Genomic DNA, 19,548 nt, shown 5'->3' on the forward strand with positions numbered 1-19,548 from the left:
CTAAAAGTTTTATTTTTATGCTGCTAATGAAACTTTCTGATTAGATTGTCTCTGATGTCCCCAGCATCAGCACACACTCCAACGCGCAACTTTTTGCTTGTCGCTTGCAAGTTCCTCAACGCATCAAAATCCATGCCCTTCAGTTCAAGGGGGGAAAAATGACGAGGCTGTTGGTATGACTTGGCCGTCTGCCACCAGGTTTCCTTTGTGAAACAAGTTAACAGGAGATGTTCTCAATACGTCTTGGTGCTAATTGGATTTAAAAAAACCTGATTACCATGCATTATAGCCAGCCCTGATCATGTTAGATTTATGAGGATCAATTCTTCTGAACGTGACGTTTTGCTGCTGCAGCCGCAGGTTGAGAGGTTGACTCTGAAAGACGTTTGCATTGACACATCCATCGGGTTACAGACGCTCCGAGGCCGGCCGTGTTGGGACTGTGTGACAGGAGAGTGTTTCTGGCTCGCTTGCGACAGGAATTGCAATATGGTTATTCATATTAAAGGGCTGTGAAGGATGAAAGAACGGTCGCTGAAGTTGCTTTTACGAGTGCTATTGTAATCCCACTAATTAAATAAAAGGCTGCCCCCAGAATGAGTTCCTGTTCACAGTTTTAAGATCTATTGGGAAGCACGCTAATGCCTTCGGACAGCTTGAAATCTTGCGTCTGTCCTTGTTAGGGGAACCGCTGCGATTTCTTTATTGTCTTTCCTTGCTGTTGCAGGCTGCGAGTGATGCGCATCGCACAGGATGCCGTTAATGAGTCTCTCTTTAATGAGCCCTGATTAGTCTGAATGGCAAGTTGATAATGCCGTCAGAGGTCACCTATCGATCCCGATTCCACGTCGCTCACATGACATTACCGAAGCACTCTCTCTGAAGTGTTAAAGTCCCTTCTCCACGTGTCATTTCCAATGACTTGTTACTGTACATTGTGAAAAGGAAGCAATACTAAGTGTCCCAAATTAACATCAAAACTGAGTAATGCTTTGAGTATCCGTACTATAACAATGTATTTTAGGGTCTTTGTGGGTCTTCGGTATAGGAAATACAAGCAGGAATTTGAACTTGAAAGCTTTCCACAAGGTCACCAAATAGTTAATATCAGAGTGGAATTGGTCTGGACTTTCGCATTACACCGCTAATGTTTATACTACTCGAGCCTATAATAACCCTGCGCTCTCAAAATGGGCCTGCCATGCATCCACATCAAAATGTCAACTCAGCATTCCTCTCGGCTGTGCTTTCGTGTTGGTATTTCCATAGTCTTAAGAGCTTACATGGATGGTTGACTTTATGGCTGACAGTTCATGGGAGAAGGTTTCTGTGCTTTAATTAACGGGATGCAGGCGGACTTTGGGGGTGAGCGCGTTTGTTTGGAGGTCAAGGTTGTAGGGTTCTCTCTCTCTTGGTGTGGACACACATAGGAAATGATGGAGACATATCGAGAAACATTGGCTTTTTTGTAAGAGAGCAATCTGTCTATATTGGTCTCCGTTGCTTGACTGAGTTTTTCCTAAAAGATCATTCTATATATGTACGATCCAAGTCTTTTATATCTGGTGTTGTGTGTCCCCTTAAGGACACAGGAATGTAATTATATGCAATTTAAAGTGTTGTAGTTTGCGGCTGTTTCAAACCAAGTTTAATCCACAGTATTTGTATACCCTGCTACGGCCTAGTCCCAAGAGAGAGGCAGAAAACATTTGCAAATCAAAGGCTTCAGCAGCTAAAATGTAATTATGAGGCTGTTTAAAATTGATTGCCCGTATGAAACGCACAATGGTACCACAGTGTCGGCAACATTAATATTAAACATCCCCACGGATTTACGACTTCAGTGTTAAACGAACCCGACAGAAGCAGAGTTTGGTGGTAAGAGAAGCGGGAGTCAGAACGCAGGCGCTAATTGAACAATGCTTACTGCTCCACTCGGGTTACACCGCCAGCCTTCACTGTCAAGTGTCAAAACCCGATCAGTGTCAGCCATCACGCTTGATCCCTCACCCACGGGCTGTGCTTACCGGCAGCCTTAAAATCCTCCTCCTGCCCCATTACGATTATTTATAACACTGCTCCTTTAACCAGAGGTGATACGCATGGCTGCCTCGTATTCCCCCAAGTCCCTAAGACAGCGTAATTGTTTTTATTAGAGCCTAAGTGTGCTTGGCGTGGAGCCATCATAACGAGAGAGCCCTGTCCAGATTTTGATGGATGCCTTATTATGACTTCTTCCCCCTGACAAATTGAAAAGTCTCCGTTTTCATTGGGAAGGACAGCCGGGGCCGAGTGACACCTCGTCGTCTTTGTGAGCGGGATCCTCCGGTGGTGACGGGTGGGTGCTGCTGAGGTTAAGATCACAGTGCCGGTGTCGGGGCTAGACAGCGTGTCTTTCAATGTCTTTCGTGACATCAAGAAGAATCACCTTGGGATGAGATTCGGGTTCTTGTGGTTTTTGAATTATAATGAAAGGATTGTGTTCACACTACTTGGTATCTTCAGCCAACCTAGTAAAACCCTTACTGAGAGACCAGTCACTGGGTCCAGAGGTGGTCTTTTAATGTGACCTGTGGTTCTTTCCACCACAAACTGGATTAGTTGTTCTTTTACACATTCTTTGAAATGAGTTTTATTTACCATTATGTGCTGCCAACATGATTAATTTTCACAACCTCACTGGAAAACATGAGCCGCCGTTGAAGTGAACAAACATGCTGGAAAAAAGACACGCATTTAAGCGCCCCGTGTTCTTGCAAAGCACCACCAGGATTCGCTCAGACCACTTAATTTCATTAATTGTTTTAAAAGAATTACTCTTCAATTAGACAATGATTTCAAGGGGAAAACAGTATTTTGCCGCTGAGAGGCATGTTTCACAGTACAACATTTGTCTTGGGGATTACATGATTATTTGTTTACCTGGTCGTTTTTTCTCCTCCCATATTATTACAAGATTTAACCGAGGCAGTTTGCTTTTAGTCTAAGCAAACAGGCACATGAGACAAGTCGTAAAGGATTGCTTAATTAGTCGGCCAAGAGGATGCCAGCCTCTCTGCAATTAACGTCTTCTCTGTTTACCTGCAGCTTGTGCCTGGATGCCAGAGACCCGTACTGCGGCTGGGACAGCAAGCAAAAGCGCTGCACGACGATTGAGGACAGCTCCAACATGAGCCAGTGGACCCAGAACATCACAGAGTGCCCGGTAAGTGCCCGGCCTCTGCGTTTATTGCACCCACTCGTTATATGAAGCATATTTCTCCATCTTTTGTACAATTGCATTTTCAAGGTTCATGCCTTGGTTTGATGTGATTCCTCTCCCCACCTGCTTGACTTTCCTCTGAATTCGTGCTCACAGGTGAGGAACTTGACGGTCAGTGGTGCCTTTGGACCTTGGTCTTCCTGGCAATCCTGCGATCACGACGATGGCGACACTACTGGAACATGCATGTGCCGCTCGCGGTCCTGTGACAGCCCAGGCCCTCTCTGTGGGGGCCGCACCTGCGAGGGGCCGACCATTGAGGTGGCCAACTGCTCCAGGTAACGCGCAAATCCAGTTGCTGTGTGTGCATCTAGATTTGCTGCAAAAAACTGGTCAGAGTGAGAAGGAGGTTTGGGTTTTCTTATCCGAATTTAGTGAAACAATTGTTCCAAAAACGTTGCCTGGGTAGCATGTATATTTAATAATTGGTGTAATAATAGCTTACTAAATTAGTTATGTAGTCCTTTTCACGCACAGCAGTACTTAGAAAACATTTACCTCAAATAGTATTAATTGTGTGAAGAGTATAAAAAGTGAACAACAAAAAGGCTTCGTCCCGGCTGTGTTTGTTTTGAGAGAAGCGTGTGCCAGGCTACTGCCTGAGAGCGCCATGGGGTCCTCTCACAAGAAGCAACCCTCACCTTCTCTGACGTGCGCTGAAACTTCAGGTCCGAGGGGAGTCCTTTTTAAAAAGCGTTTTTGAAGTCGGGAGTGAGGGACTCGCATGCTGCTGTGACCTCCTTTATTCCCTCCTCTCGTCAAACATGCCAGGGATCGCGCAACACTGTCACTGCCTTTGTGCCAGACGAACCCCTGAGCCAAAGTTGGTTTATATAACAACCTTGAAGTTTAAACGAACCTCCCAGACCTCGCTGAATCGGACTTGGGTCATAATTGAAAGCAGTCTGAACCTGAACTGCAGTGGTCCTTGGTACACGTCACAGATTACAAAGTTGTCCAACAATCTAGCCAAAGGAAGCCATCATTCACAATAGTGTGAAGATATGCCAAGGATATGTTATCCATTGGGACTAAACTGCCATGCAGATAGTGTTGGCATGCTAATTCACCACTGCTGGGAGTTAAATAACACCATCTTTGTCAATGCTTTTACCTCCCAGCATCTTGTGAAAGTGTTAAGATATTCCACAAAGGAGGTGGGGAGGGGGAGGGAAGCAAAACTACATTTTTCCTCCACACCAAGGGCTAGTTGCACCGCCATCTGTGTTTTGAAGGCATTACCCAATTATAATGATTGAGAATTCTCCTCTGAAGCTTTGTGGGAATGGATAGGTTCATTGTATTCAATGCATAGCTGTGCGAGATTAAAAAGGGTGCTGGAATTGAATTGTTTTACAGGATGTAGCAATTAGATGTGTTTGTGTTTAAAAAAAAAAAAACTAAAAACTCCCAGGTTTTGCCTTACATTGCAGTGTTCACAGAGCAGAGTTAAATAAGAACGTCAACAGCAACACAGACTCTTGGCCAGCTTCCGAGACCTGAACACAATCATGTTTTGTTCTGTATTGTATTGATGGTTTCTCACAGTATGATGCCAATTATCATTAAATAAATAAAAAAAATCCTTTGAACATCATACATTTTATTTTATTTATTCATCCATTATCGATAATCACTTCACTCAGACTACAGGACAATCTAGAGCAGCCAGGGCTTTGGGACGTGGGAGGGGACGGAACAATCGTTTTATTTAATTTATTCATCTCTTTGTTTATGTATGTATGTATATATGCATGTATTTATGATTTTCCCTCAATGCAGCGGTTCTGTGTCTGTGATTCCTTCATCTGATTTCAATGTCCTTGTGTCGTGCAGGAATGGTGGCTGGACGCCCTGGTCCTCCTGGGCCCAGTGCAGTACGTCCTGTGGAATAGGGTTCCAGGTCCGCCAGCGCTCCTGTAATAACCCCTCCCCGCGGCACGGGGGCAGAGTGTGTGTAGGGCAGAGTCGCGAGGAAAGGTGAGGCAGAGAGCCCTCCGTGTCACAGAGACGGCCTGGATAGGAAGTCTCTGAGCACCACTTTTTTTTACAACCGCGTTCTCTGCTACTCCTGGGTCTGCGTTTAGAGAGGCGCACTGAACCCGTCTGTAAAACACCAGTTTTTTAAAATAGCTGTGAATAGAAGTGCATGAGTTTCGGTTACTTTGTCCTTCAAAGGTCTCTTGTCCTCATTCATTATCATGCTTTTTTCCCCCCCTCTTGTCGGTGCGCTCTTTAAATTAAGCCGTTCCGAGGCGAGCACTGAGAGTAATCAATATGGCTATTGTGGAGATATTTAAAACTGAACCCATTGAGTGTTTCTTTCTCATTTGCTCCGTCTTAGCCTTGATGAATTTAGCCTGACTCTTTAATAGCTTTTTAAACTCTTTTGACTGGGTATGGTCTTGTCCATTTGTCTTACTGTCTCCCAAATTCCCCTGGGTTTCGCCTGGCCGAAAACTCCGTTCCATCAGTGTCGGACAGCTGTGTAAATGCCAGCTGTCTGATTGGGTACGATGGAGGGTATTCGGTATTAGTCCGTACCCATTAGTAACACCTGAAAGGCATTCGTTGAGTTTGTGTTCTGATGCGGCTTGCTTTTTCATTTTCATTGTGTCTCCTCATTTGTGGCAGGTTCTGCAATGAGAACAGTCAGTGTCCGCTACCCATATTCTGGTCTCCGTGGGGGTCCTGGACTAAGTGCAGTTCGGAGTGTGGCGGGGGGGTCCACTCCAGGGTCCGCAACTGTGAAAATGGAAACAGCTGCCCGGGGTGTCCTTTGGTATGTGTTTCTGTCCATTCACCACCGTCCGCTGGTCCAATATCCTGCCCTCCGTCAGGCAACACCCTGGGAGACAGTGTGGGGGCACTTCTGCTTATCACATGAGCTCTTAGAGAAGTGTGTGTTGAGGTGGGGGTGGGTGGCAGACGTTTAGAAGATAGGCCAAAGAGTTTTGACCTCAGAGACGAGGTGAATATTTGGAGCAAAACAAACACACAAATAAGAAAAGTGTCTCTAACTTAATGTTTGTGTGTTGCTTGTTTCCTAAATGTACATATAGATTTATAGATTTGTTTGCAAGTTTGAGTGAATATAAGGGCCACCCTGTAGTAATAAAGGGAGAATTTTAATACCTTGTGGCCTTCAACAACGCAGCAGAGAAGGACTTCAGTTGTGCTTGAGTTGTCATCTTTTCCCCTGGCTGCAGGAGTACAAAGCCTGTAACCTGGAGTCTTGCCCCGAAGTGAGGCGAAACACACCCTGGACCCCATGGATGCCGGTGAACATCACTCAGGGCGGGGCGCGGCAGGAGCAGAGGGTCCGCTACACCTGCCGGGCGCAGCTGCCCGACCCCCACGAGCTGCAGTTCGGCAAACGCAAAGTGGAAACACGCTTCTGCCCCAACGACGGCTCCTCGGCCTGCGAGACGGACAGTGAGTGTTTGTGCCTCGCTCCTGATACGATCGGATCAAGTGCCGCGGATGAGGGTGAATGGAAAAAGTTTCAAATATCCTGAGTGAAAGTTTGCTGAATTGCCAGTTGTTCTTTTTTTGAATTATAAGATGTTCTTTGTTCGAGATGCACTCTTATCACAAGGTCGGTTACAAATTCTTACAGATCAAAACTGTCTAGAACAGCACACGTTTATATCAGGGATTTCCGTGTATTGCGTCTGAATCACTTCTTGTTGATTCTGCCACAGATGTTCTGGCTCTCGGATATGTTATGTTTGGTTAAAGGTCTCTGGGGTTGTTGGGTCACAGCCGAGCACTTTCTTGATTCGGGCTTTACAGCTAATCGATGCAGAGGCTAATGCTGTTTTTCACTGTCAACAGTTTGGGGAGTGTGCCTCCTCATGTGTGATGAACAGTGTGAGACGGGGATTTAGGAAGCGAGGGGACGGGAGCTTTCACTTGTGAGAGCGGCATGCATATTCTGTCTCACAGATGAAATATTGCACTCTCCTCAACTGTTACACCACAAATCACTGAACAACAGGAGGGTTTGGTGTCACAGGAAAAATAAAACCCTGTACTTGTGTTGCACTTTGCTTGACATTGATCTACTCACTGTTTTGCTAAACGAGAGCAAATACTTACTTTGTATCATTGACTGAACATAAGTGTGTTAAGATTACTGTTGGATTAAAACTCATTTGAAAGTTGTCAATTAGTGACACAAGGATATTGGTCATTATTTCTAAAATGCAGATTCAACATTTCTGACTGGAGGCCTTTTCCAATAGTGAAATAAAGTGGTTGATTTTGAACATGTTTGGTTATATTTTGCTATTGCTATGCATGGCTCTAGATTAGACATCTGTTCTAGGGCATCGGTTGGCTTTTTAGTCTGTGTGAATTCTACAAGCGTGCACACATTCTCATGGGTGTTATTTTGAGTTATTTTAAGATTTTCTCTACATTTGTATTCCTGCTCCAGCATTATATACATTCATTTTATGTTCATTTAAGCTTTGGTGCCACAGTAGTGAATAAAGTCATAATATATATTATATATATTATTTTTTTATATATATATATATATATATATATATATATATATAAAAACATATGTAACCCCCCCCCCCCCCACATAAAACATTCCACAAAAGAGTTCCAAATAGAATAGGGAGATTGATAAATTAGGCTCAGTGTGTCTTCCTGTAAAACTGTTGTCAACTTCATCCAGGTGTTTGACATGGGCTTGTGTTGGGTTCACAGCGCTGGTCGAGGACCTGCTGAGGAGCGGGCGGCCCCTGGCCCGAGCACCGGGCACCGGCTGGGCATCCTGGGAGAGCTGGTCCTCCTGTTCCCAGGACTGCGAGAAGGGCTTCCGCACCCGCAGACGCACCTGTGCCGGCCCTGATCCCAAGAGCGGCAGCCTGGCCTGCGCGGGATCGGCACTGGAGTACCAGGACTGCAACCCCCAGCCCTGCGCCGGTAAGCAGCTCCTTCGCGCCTCGACTGGAACCTCAGGCACCATCATTGACTTGTGTTTTCCACAAGAACTCTCTGGAATGTGTAACTTTCAGGAGAGATGGACTTTAAAATTTTTGTTAGTAATTTAATAGCTCAGTTCTGGCAGCTGTTTCTAGGTGGTGGACCTTGGGTTAAATTTCAGGATTTCTGTTCAAGACCAAAGAGGTTGTGTTCCTTTAACCTTGTCTCTGAAAGGCATCTTTTGGAGAACAGGTATATGTCGCTTTATCAAGTGCAATTCAACCCATTATCAGATAGAGATATTTAAATACCCCATCTGTCTTATTGGATTATTAGTTGCTAGTTGCTGTTTGTCTTTCCTTTGCTTGTTTGCTAGCTGAACTCTTTATCTACAAGACATTTGCAAACACATGTTGCCTCCATCGGTAAACAATTCAGGTAATTTGGATTACAACTATTGACATGTTTTTGATTTGTTTTTTCTAAGCAAAAAAGTGTCCTACTGTGAGTTTGATTTGATTACAGTTGATTAGAAACAAATGGATATGTTAAATGGTAAAATATAGTACCACCTGAAGACAAATGATTCGTCCCCTCGTTTTTTATTAAAACACCAATTATAATTTTCATCTCTACACTGGTTCACTTCAGTGACTTCTGGAAGTCTTTTTAATATCACATCACAGAATCTTCCCAGATGTACTCTTGAATATATACCACTTCAGCTTGCACTTAATTGTAGTGCTTACAGCTGTCTGATCAGCTCTCATTGCCCGGCTCTTACGTCTATTGCATGTGTGGGAGTCGGGGGGACTCTGTCAGATGCCGAGCTGCCGCTAACGCACACCTCGATGCAGGTGCCGCGGTTGGAGTCACAGTCCCCAGGAGTGTATTTTGGTTTGTGTAAACTCGGTTCTCCAACATCATTTCCGATCGTATTTCTGTACAGGCAATCTGTAAGCATCTGTCTGGGCCCACTGAGGTTCCTTTGGCAAGCTGCAGAAATAAAATTACAAAATAAAACGGTACTTTTTATAAAACCGAGCAGAAGGGTAAAATGAACAGGGACGGAACAGTAACAGAAGCAAATCATAGTCCACCAGGTTTCTGAAGACATCCTTCGTGTTGGAGGTCAGTCTTTTGCTGGATATCGAGCATTTTGAGTAGTTTAACTGTGTGCACTTTGTCTGGTTCCTTTTAGATGTGTAAATATGAATGATGTGGAGTGCTAAGTGAGACTATTAACATTGATTACCCATAGCTCAGCATGTTTCTGTGTTGAGAGGGTATATTCAGGGTACAAATGTCCTGTGCCGTATACAATGCCAGGTGGTGCAGATGTTTCTCAGGTGGCATCACAACCGCACAGGTGTGTGTCGTGTCGAGCCCCGTGGGTGACCCTGCTGTCCATCTGTCTCCTGCGTCTGTGTGTCCAGTGAAGGGGGCCTGGTCCTGCTGGTCTTCATGGTCCCAGTGTTCGGTCACGTGTGGCGGGGGGCACTACCAGCGCACTCGCACCTGCACCAACCCGTCTCCCGCCAACGGGGGGGACATCTGCCTGGGCCTGCACACCGAGGAGGCACTCTGCAACACCCACTCCTGCGAAGGTAAGGGGGGACGCTATAACCTTTAAATGTATATAATCCCTTTGTTAGTGATCATGGTAAACTGAGCTATTGTCCTAGAGGACTTTTATCACCCATATTCATCGATCTATTATAAATCTATACCTTTGTTCCCAGTCTAATAGCTTCTCTCCTTTTGTGGTGCATGTAGGGAAATATAACCTGTCCATTTTCAGACTGACACAGAGACCATGACCCATTTAGCTGGAATATATATTTAACCCACTAAGAGGAGTGTTTTTTGTGTGTGTATTATATATGTATTGTGTCTTGTGTTGTGAGAGGGGTCTTAAATGGTGGGCACGTTTAATTGCCCTGCCAGCAGGATCCAGAGACTATAATGTAGGCACTGTGTTTCAAATGCATGAACGCTTCGGGTCCCTGGTCCTCCGCAGCGAGCTAATTGGAAAGGATTTTCAAAAGAAAGTTTGGTACCACCAATCAATCCATAATAAATCACTGCAGGACGCATTTGCAAGCGAATTAGTGTGCTGCGTTAGATCATGTCATTGAACGAACAACAGGGATCCGTCTCACTCTTCTGTTCAGTCAATTTTTGCAGAAGACTGTTTCCCAAAATGACTTTTCTTTTTCTTCCTTCTACCGAATGCAAAGGAAATATTAAAATAAAACGCACGTCCAGGGTGATATAAAAATCCAAACCAACAAACTTGATGAAAATATAGCTAGCTGTGCACACTACACTATAATTGAGCAGATCTCCCTTTTTCTGGTCTTTAATCTCCATCTCATTTGTCTTAGTGTGGATTTGATATGTTGTATTGTGATCGGCTTTAAAAGCGAGGCACTAAAAGCCACCTGACAGCCAGTTCCTTTACAAGACCTATTATTCATGTGGAAATTCTTTTCAAGTCTTAATCAGATGCAAAGGGCGAGGTATTTTTGCATTTCATTCTAATGCAGATCTATTTTCATCAGGTTAATGCTTCCTCAGATTTCAAACTACCTGTTAGCAACACAACGTGATTGACTGTGTATATGCTAATGTCCAATGTTCTTGTCATCACTGAGTACACTTAACGACGGACAGTACATCAGTCAGACGCAGCACTTCGGATTAAAATGACCTGTAGCCTAACTCGGCGTGCGTCTGAAAAGTACTTGTAAAACATTTTATTAAGAATTTAAAGGATGTTTTTGTCCTCAAGTGATTTGAAAAGGTGGCTGCAGTAATGGTACATCAAAGCCATTTTGTGGGTTGTTTGATGGTTTGTTTCTTTCGTCCCCAACACCCTTCTCTCTTCTCTCCTTCTCTACCTCTTTAATTAATTCGGTTTCTTTTATTCCGGAGACAACGATAAATTGAACTTTATAGAGCAATTACCCTGGGTTCCTCACACATCAATTAGCAAAAGCATTTGGCAAATAAATGATTAACTGTACACATGAAATGAAAGCAGGAAAAATCACTACCCTCGCTGCTTACTAATAACTTGTGGACCAGATCCCAACAGGATTGAGTAATAAACAAAATAGAGATATAAACCATGCCTGTACAGTATTGTCCCTTTTCCATGTAGTGCAGACAGTACTTTGACCTTTGACCCCTGACCCCAGGCCCTGGGCTGACCTGGCGATCCTCTTAGTCCCAGTTGTAGACACAGTTGGAGATCTGCCTCCGTACTTCATATCGGTCAGTGCTCTTCCTCCGTGGATCTCTGACCCTTCGTGCTCGTTGCAGGCGGCTGGTCGGACTGGTCAGAGTGGGCTCTCTGCAGTGAAGACGGCCTGCAGACACGGAGCCGCTACTGCGAGGTCCAGAGCCCGGGCCTGGCCGAGTGCCTGGGCAACGCCACCGAGCACAGGGAGTGCCTCTACAACGAGATCCCAGGTAACTGGGCGCGCCACCAAGGTGTATTTAGTTCACAAAAACAAATTGAAGCCCATATTTTATTCTTTTCAGATCTAAGTTGCTCAAAGGGAATCAAATAGTGGTGCGATGTTGTAAATTATGGGAGGATAAGAGCAGTCTGATATGGGGTTTTATTTTTATTTTTGGTTGGGGGGGAAAAAAGACAACCACGAACCTGCAAAGAAAGTTAAAAGGTGAACTGCATGAAAGGGGATGGAGGCTGTGAGCTCCCGATCAATTATTAGATATCCTTGTCTGTTAATTAAAAATCCCTTTCCAATCAGAGGTAGGAATTTCAATTTATAGGAAAGTTCTCCAGCCCTCCTCCGGAGCCAGACCCAATGTCACGGGGAGATAACGATGCCCCCGCTGCCTTAATTGCCTCACCGGTGTGAGCCGCTTGTCTTTTGTAGTGGAGCTGAAACGGCAATTCGAGAGCGGAAAAAAATTGACACGTACAACAATTTCCCTCCTTCCTCCCTTATGACTTACAAAGGAATCTTTCCAAGCCAGCTTAGGAAGAGATGGGGGGTTTCAAAGACCGTTTATTTGGATTGGGGGGTTTAAGGGCAAAATGTCCCAACCTTCCAAATTCCCAGTGTTCTAAAACCCTAAAGACTTTCACAAGACAAGAGATGGATCATGGCTAGTATTTAAAAAGAAATGTACAACTCAATTGACTGTAGTCAAGGAAAGGCACTGAAGTGAGTTTGAAATATGGCATGTGTGTTTTACAAGAACAATAACACAGTTTGTTCTCTCCTGTATCGACGCCACAGTGATCCTGCCAGCCTCCAGTTTTGACAAGGACCTGCAGTGTGGAGGTAAATGGATTAACCACATCCTACATATCCCCCCCCCACCTCGTTCCCTGTCTCGTGTTTTCATTCCTCCGTGTCCTCTCTCGTGTTTAGCTCTCATCTGTGCCCGCGTGCTGACAGGTACATGTAGCTCCGCACAGCGCCAGGTTTTCTGTTCTGGCAGCGATCAAAGGGAGATCAGTGGGATAAACTACCTGAGATGTTTCTTTGCTTTTCAAAGTTTATTCTTATCCGTTTTGTCACTTGTAAATACGACTGGAATCAGCATGGATGTCACTGCGTCGAAGCTTCCTGCACTGCCCTGTATGTGTATGAGCAACATTAGTCATATAACCCAATGTATTGTCTGTCTGTCTGTCTGTCTGTCTGTCCATATCAAACAAATTTCTACTATTTATCCTACTGGGCAAAACCGTAAGAAAGGGGCGATCAAAGGAAATACAAATGTCTCTTTTGAAGTAAATGTTCAAGCCAAATTGACAGGGAACATGTGCACCTAAGTGTACTACAGACATGAGATTTATTAGTGAAGTAGTGTTATTACAACAAACCGCATCCTGCAGGAGGACAAATATGTATTTTTAGTATTACTGAACATCCAATCTGTTTAATGTTTTTAAATGTATACATGCCAGTAGTTACTGATTCATCCATTTGGTGCTAAATGGAAGAAAGTCATTTTCTGATTACTGTTAAACTGGTGAAGGTATGCAGTAATGATCAAACTCAATGAAATGTACACAATTATGGGTAGTGGTTGCCCTTTAATGACCAGTATAGTACCTTATACAAAGAGAAGATATTTTCATATTATCAAGAGAGACCCAATTCAAGCCCCCTTTTTAATGAACTTCCATTTTCATATGTATCTCAAGTCGAACATGGACTCTGATAATAACTGATACAAAAAAGGCAGGTAGTAATTAGGATTTTAATTATGCTAGGTGTGACTTACCACTGCAAGAACAGGCTGAAGGGCTGAAGACAATTTCCTGTGCCTTCCAGCGGATGAGCGCCGAGATGACGGGCTCATTATGTGTGTGTTTCCTCGGGAAAGCAGGCGCCTCCTGCAGAGCCCACAATCACATCCTCCCGTCAGTGCGGCCCCTGTGTGGCCCAGAGCTCCTGTTCTGACAACACTTCTCATTAACCGAGCCTGGAATTGGAAATCTATAGTAAAGTAGATTTTAAAAAGCCCATTGGCAAACAACAAGAAAGAGGGCAGTGGAAATGTAAGGAACTGTGCTGAAAAGCAGCACACAAATTGGATATATCGATATTATGCAACGTGTTTGGTTTATAATTTCCTTTCTCTCTCTCTCTCTGTCAAGGTTTCAGCCTCGTTCATCTCATAGCCACCGGAGTCTCCTGTTTCTTCGGTGCCAGTCTCCTGACGTTCCTGATCTACGCGTACTGCCAGAAGTTTCAGAAGCAGACCCAGGAGTCCGCGGTGATCCACCCGACGACTCCAAACCATCTGAACTACAAGGGGAACACCACGCCAAAGAATGAGAAGTACACTCCAATGGAGTTTAAGGTAGGGAACAGGGTTGGGTAGCAGGGGACGTGGTCTGAGCTTCATGTTCATTGATTGACTGACTGATGTATAAATGTATTTATTTAGTGCTATGGTAAACATCTAGCTTAGGTGTAACTTCATATGAGATTTCCTTTGCAGAAAATCAAATAAACTAGTTTCCAGACACTGCCATCAGACTTCTCCCCGTACCCTGTGTCGTCCAATCCGCACAGTTTAGATGCTGGCATTCAGTCAATCTTTTTATTAATGGCATCCATTAGGTGTGTTCAATGGCAGCCTGTTGCCTGACATCTCCAGCTGTCACAGAGAAACCGTTGCATATCTAATCAGCAGACGTCTGGTTCGGTGATTTCTGTTTCCCAGTCTTTGTCCTTCCTTTGACACCCAGCTCCCTCGAGTTGGCCGAAATTATGGGCTCTAGTCTGTGTTTTGCCGCCGCGTCCTGCATGGGTATGACGTGTTCAGCGGCGGCTCGCAGGACGCACCGAGCCAAGCTTTAACGGTGCAGCTGAAACCGCTTAGGCGGAGAAAAGGCTGTGGTGTTCAGCCACTCTCTCTGGGTGCGTCTGTCGAGTGTACTCTTGAGAGCGTGAGTCAGTCTCTGAAAGCATGTCATGACGGAGAACACAGAAGATTAAATACTGATGTGTCTAATGAGGACCATGAGGACAGAAGAAACCAATTGATTGCAAACAAGTGAAATCTAATTTCCAACAGAACTGACTAATCCTGACAGGATATTTAAATGTAAAAGTCCACACAGTGCCGTCTCTTGGTGTCCGTGCTGTCATCGCCAGGACCGAAGGCACTTAGCAGCGGTTTTAATGAGAAACAGCCGAGAGGGCTTGAGATCTCTATATTGTTTAGGTTGCTTAGGAGGTTGTAGAACAAATTCTGTTTTAAATGACATTGTCCTTCTGTCTCTCTGATACGTTGCAGACGCTGAACAAGAACAATTTGATTCCGGATGAAAGGACCAACTTTTTCCACTCGCCTTTACAGCAGACCAATGTTTACACAACCACGTATTACCCCCCCACTCTGAACAAGTATGACTACAGGCCGGACTCATCTCCGGGCAGAACCTACACCAACAGCTGAGACACAATCATGGCTGCAGCTGGACCTTAATCTATCTATATATATATATATATATATATATATATATATATATATACAGACAGACAGACTTATTCTTTTCCTCTCCCTAATCGAACAAACCTATTTGCGTCAAGAGACTGCTTCCCAGCTGACTTTCTGTGAAACGACTTCGCTGCTCCCGGCACAAGACACTGCGCAAAGTCTCGGAGAAACTGCTCTCGGTTCACCTTCTACTGTCAAACCCTCGTTAGGGATAAAGGACATTTTTATTTTTGTTTCTCTCGCTTGTTGTGGACGTCTCGCTTTTAAGGACGCACTTTTTAAAAACAGCAATGATGTTCTCCAGCGAGCGAGTGATTTACGCCACAGTCTGACTGTCAAACCGGCAGCGGTGGAATTAGATGTTGCCATCTCCTTGAAGAACCTCTAATTTAAATTTCAAGACCTGGTCGTTGGACTGAAGAGGAAACCCGATAACCAGGGAGTGTTTTATCGACGCTGTAAGTGTCCTTGAAGCAACGTTTGGGATGCATTTCCATAACCTGACCCTGTCTGTGTGAAATCTGGTTAACCCTGCTCTCTTAATATGGGTAAAAGTAGCTTCTCTTTAAAAACTAATACACTAAAGCATAAAAAGCCATTACTATATAATGAGTCTAGTATGTAATGGTATTCCACGCTACAGTACTTGCAAAAAAGGAATGAAAATCAATATTAATCCTTCTTTGTTTTCAGTGGATCTACTCCCCAGGTTTGTGGTTTGTTCCAAGGGTAATGAACTCGTGCTATGAGCTATACTAGTTCCTCGGGAAGGCATTTTGTCTACTTAGAAGCTCATTACATTTAAAGGGTACTTGCCTGATTACAACAGGTATAGCGTGAGAAATAATAGTCTTCCAGCGAGCTGAATTCTGAGGTACTATAATGGAAATAAGCTAATGTGTTCGCTTGCCTTGTCACGTTGTTGGTTATACTGGTTTCGCTGCAGTCATCGTTCAGGTGGCACCTCCGTTACATGCTTGGCTTTCTGCGGATTAGAAAGTATATCACAGGAATACGCCATTATTCCCTCTCTGTACGTGCAGCTCTCTCTTGCATTTATCTTTTCTTTTTTCTTTGTAGGCAGTCTACATGCTGCTGCCGAGTCCCTTCAAAAAGGAGTCTCAAACCCACAGTGTTTTTCAGTTTACGAGCTCTCAATTACTTAATTAACCTACTTATTTTATCACTTAGACATATAACATTATTTAAAGGCTTAAAAGATTCAGACTCAAGGTACACTACCTATAACATAATTTGCAGCCTGTAGAGAAGTATTTAATTAATCCAATTAATCTGCTAATTAGACCATTAAGTTACTGGGAGCCTGGCTGCAATAATACCTAGAAGACTGAGCTTCCATGTTTGAGATCTCTGCCTTAAATGACACGGCACAATTAAATATCACTGATGAAAGACATTCAGTTTAAATGCAGTGTTAATTGAAAAAGCAGGTGATGATTGCAGTCACAAAATATATATTTTATTAACAAATAGAACCTATTTATTGTGGTTTGTTGTGGCGATTTGTTAAGAAACCATGATTGGTCATTAATAATGAATTTAAAATGCTGCTCCAACCCTTCATTGAATTCAACAGTACGATTATCTAGAACAGGATACATTTCTAATGCCACGACTTTTTCCCAGAATGCACTGTGGCATGTATGAGTGGCTGGGTCACTTAAGTGTTGAGTCAACATGGAGACCGTGAGCTGCGTAATTTAAGGATGTGACGGGCAGCCGGGGGAGTCTGAAGAGCTGCTGGTGTCAGATCTGTTATAAAACTGGACTTGCCAGATTTAGAAAGAGAATAATTTTACAAAAGTCTATGAATATTTGAAATTGAAGTAATTTTGGGATAATAAAGATGCATCAAATCTAGTAGCATGCATATATAGCAGTATTTAATCAGTCCATTTGAAATCGATGTTGGATCCATTCTTTCATCCCTCTATTAATCATTGCAGAGCACAATTCATCCCTCGCTCGACACCGTGCTAAACTCCTTGCAGGATACGGTGCGCACGGAGAGCGGGCTTTAAGGTGTCGTCTTTGTGTGTGTTTGCTGGGGAGAGGATGGGGAGCTTTTTCTTCCACATATGGAAAGTACATAACAACATGTGATACATGTAACATATTTCGAGTCTAGGATTTACTCTGCAATCCTGGAGAGACAAAGTAAAACGAGGGGAATGCTTTCTTGTCACTTTCTATTGAAACGCAACTGCATCTGTACGTGAATTGTTTATGCACTACATCTTGCCATATTGTGTGTCAAGAAAACAAAAACTCTGAGGAGTAAATATCATTGACTGGAAAAGAAAATCTGTTTGTACAGGGAATGGGGCTGTCGGGGCATTTCAGACGGCCGCAGTCCTCCTCTCATGCTTGTGAAACGAATGCAGAAACCGGCGAACGTTTTCATTTAACCTGCGCTTGAAGAAGAACGTAAAAAAGAGAATCATGTGCAGTTATATTTGTACATAGGAGAAGCTGTTTGATGACAACTTAATGAACTTTATAGTTAGTCTAATGTAAATGTATATTGTATAGCTAACACTGTTTTAAATGCCTTATAGTTGTACAAAGCGCAGAAGTTATGTAAATACCAACCATAGAGATTGTGAAGGATGGAGTTCATCAACACTTCCATGCAAGTCTAAATCACAGGCTGCTCAGATTGGTATCTTCAGTCAGACACCAGGCTAGCATCATTCTCATTAAAAAAAACATTTTCTTTTTCTTATTTGTATTTATTGAAGGCTTTTATGATCACATTTTAAAGGTATTTTCACCTACACTGGCAAATAATGCTGAAACAAACTACTTTAGAGTAGAAAACAACCAACACATCAATGCAAACAGAACATGCATAATTCCACGTCCATCCCTCATATTTTTAATGGTCGTTCATTGTTACTATTTTACAGAGGCACTTACACGCAAAGCCCCTGCAGCGCAGACAAATGTTACAGACCTGTTCTGTGTGGCGTATTTTTATTTTTTTAATCAAATCTTGGTGATGGCCCATCAAAAATCCTCTCTCTTTCGTTAAGCCCAGAGGCTCAAGAGTTTAATGGAAAACTGGAAGCTAAAGCTACAAATTCATAATACATTTTCTCAGAATTACAAGCAGTGTTTTAGAAATTGCATATATTGTTGCCAGAGGTGGAATAAAGCCTGTCGTTGTACAGGTGTCCTGGATCATAGTCTGCCTTATCACAACCTCATGGTATTTAAATACACACAAACATAAACTAATCTATCTATAGAGAGAGAGAAATCTATAGATGCAGAAGAAGTTGATTCTGTGCTCGTGTTGTATTGTTGAACTCCATACTGAAGGCGTTGTGCCCTCCTATGCAATTGATCTGGTGGTACTGTTAGATATGTGATCTAGACTGTAATCACTGCCTTTAGACACTGTGAATTTTTGGTACTCTATATTTTTGTATATTGTACATTGTAAAGAATAATAAAACAGAACCTTGATGCCAACTCAAACGTTACGCCTTAATTCTTCTGCGGTACCTCCCAACGAAAGATGCAGGATAAGCCAGTCTAAGCAGTGTGCGGTCTTTGTACTACTCTTACTGGGTGCAGCGGTCGTTGTGTTGATGCAGTTTGATAGTCAAATCATCGATGCACAAAATCAACATTTCTGTCCATGATATATTCATGCTGATTGAGCCCAGCTCCAGCATGCCTGGTATCTTGATTTTTAGTTTGGATCAAACTCCTACAGGACAAAAGGCCACAATACACTTTCTACATGGACCAAATCCATAGAAAAATGGCAGCCAGTTGTGATGATGAGCATCGAAGTTGCTGGTGCTGTCCGTTTGTGATGAGAAAAAGGTTTTACAGACGCAAGAAAGGTTGTTAAAACTACAAACCATCTCTTTAAACTGTGTATAGACTTTAAAAACCCTTCAGAAGTGATTGTGTAATGTTGTGTGTTTGTTGTGTGCAGTTCATCTGGATCCTTGACACAGATCTGAGCAGTCCTATCTCCAAATCCTCCTCTGATTTAAAGTCATGCGAACCCAAACTGTCAGCATTTGTATCTGATTCAGAGGAGATGAAGCACAACTTTTTTATATTATATGTTTAAGCAAAATTTGAAAATAGACTGATCCTTTTGGGAAAAGTCTTTTCTCTCGCTCTCTGTGGTGAAAATGTAAATTCAGCAGCGTCCTGGAAAGAAAAGGAAAGCAATTGCCAAGATGAACATTGCACAACACATTCCACAAACCAAATACGCGAAAGAAAAAAAAAAAAACTACAACATGCAAGTGAATTGGTCCTCGCAGGCGACTGGTACCGGATTAAGGAAACGCAGA

The 19,548-nt window shown here is 43.3% G+C and overlaps 1 protein-coding gene across 3 annotated transcripts in view; it reads left to right on the plus strand.

The window, feature by feature from the left end:
• sema5ba (sema domain, seven thrombospondin repeats (type 1 and type 1-like), transmembrane domain (TM) and short cytoplasmic domain, (semaphorin) 5Ba) overlaps window positions 1-18,703 on the plus strand; it is a 92,767-nt gene extending 74,064 nt beyond the window's left edge. For all 3 annotated transcript variants that reach the window (XM_066687420.1, XM_066687421.1, XM_066687422.1), the window contains 11 exons: window positions 3,088-3,205; window positions 3,359-3,540; window positions 5,099-5,242; window positions 5,897-6,044; window positions 6,472-6,697; window positions 7,985-8,203; window positions 9,640-9,810; window positions 11,531-11,680; window positions 12,481-12,525; window positions 13,854-14,059; window positions 15,002-18,703. In XM_066687420.1, the coding sequence (XP_066543517.1) occupies window positions 3,088-3,205; window positions 3,359-3,540; window positions 5,099-5,242; window positions 5,897-6,044; window positions 6,472-6,697; window positions 7,985-8,203; window positions 9,640-9,810; window positions 11,531-11,680; window positions 12,481-12,525; window positions 13,854-14,059; window positions 15,002-15,163 (1,771 nt within the window). In that variant the 3' untranslated portion in view covers window positions 15,164-18,703. The remainder of the gene's footprint in view (window positions 1-3,087; window positions 3,206-3,358; window positions 3,541-5,098; window positions 5,243-5,896; window positions 6,045-6,471; window positions 6,698-7,984; window positions 8,204-9,639; window positions 9,811-11,530; window positions 11,681-12,480; window positions 12,526-13,853; window positions 14,060-15,001) is intronic.
• The last annotated feature ends 845 nt before the right edge of the window (window positions 18,704-19,548 follow it).

The sequence above is a fragment of the Amia ocellicauda genome, chromosome 16 (assembly GCF_036373705.1).
Source record: "Amia ocellicauda isolate fAmiCal2 chromosome 16, fAmiCal2.hap1, whole genome shotgun sequence".
In the NCBI taxonomy this organism is placed as follows: Eukaryota; Metazoa; Chordata; class Actinopteri; order Amiiformes; family Amiidae; genus Amia; species Amia ocellicauda.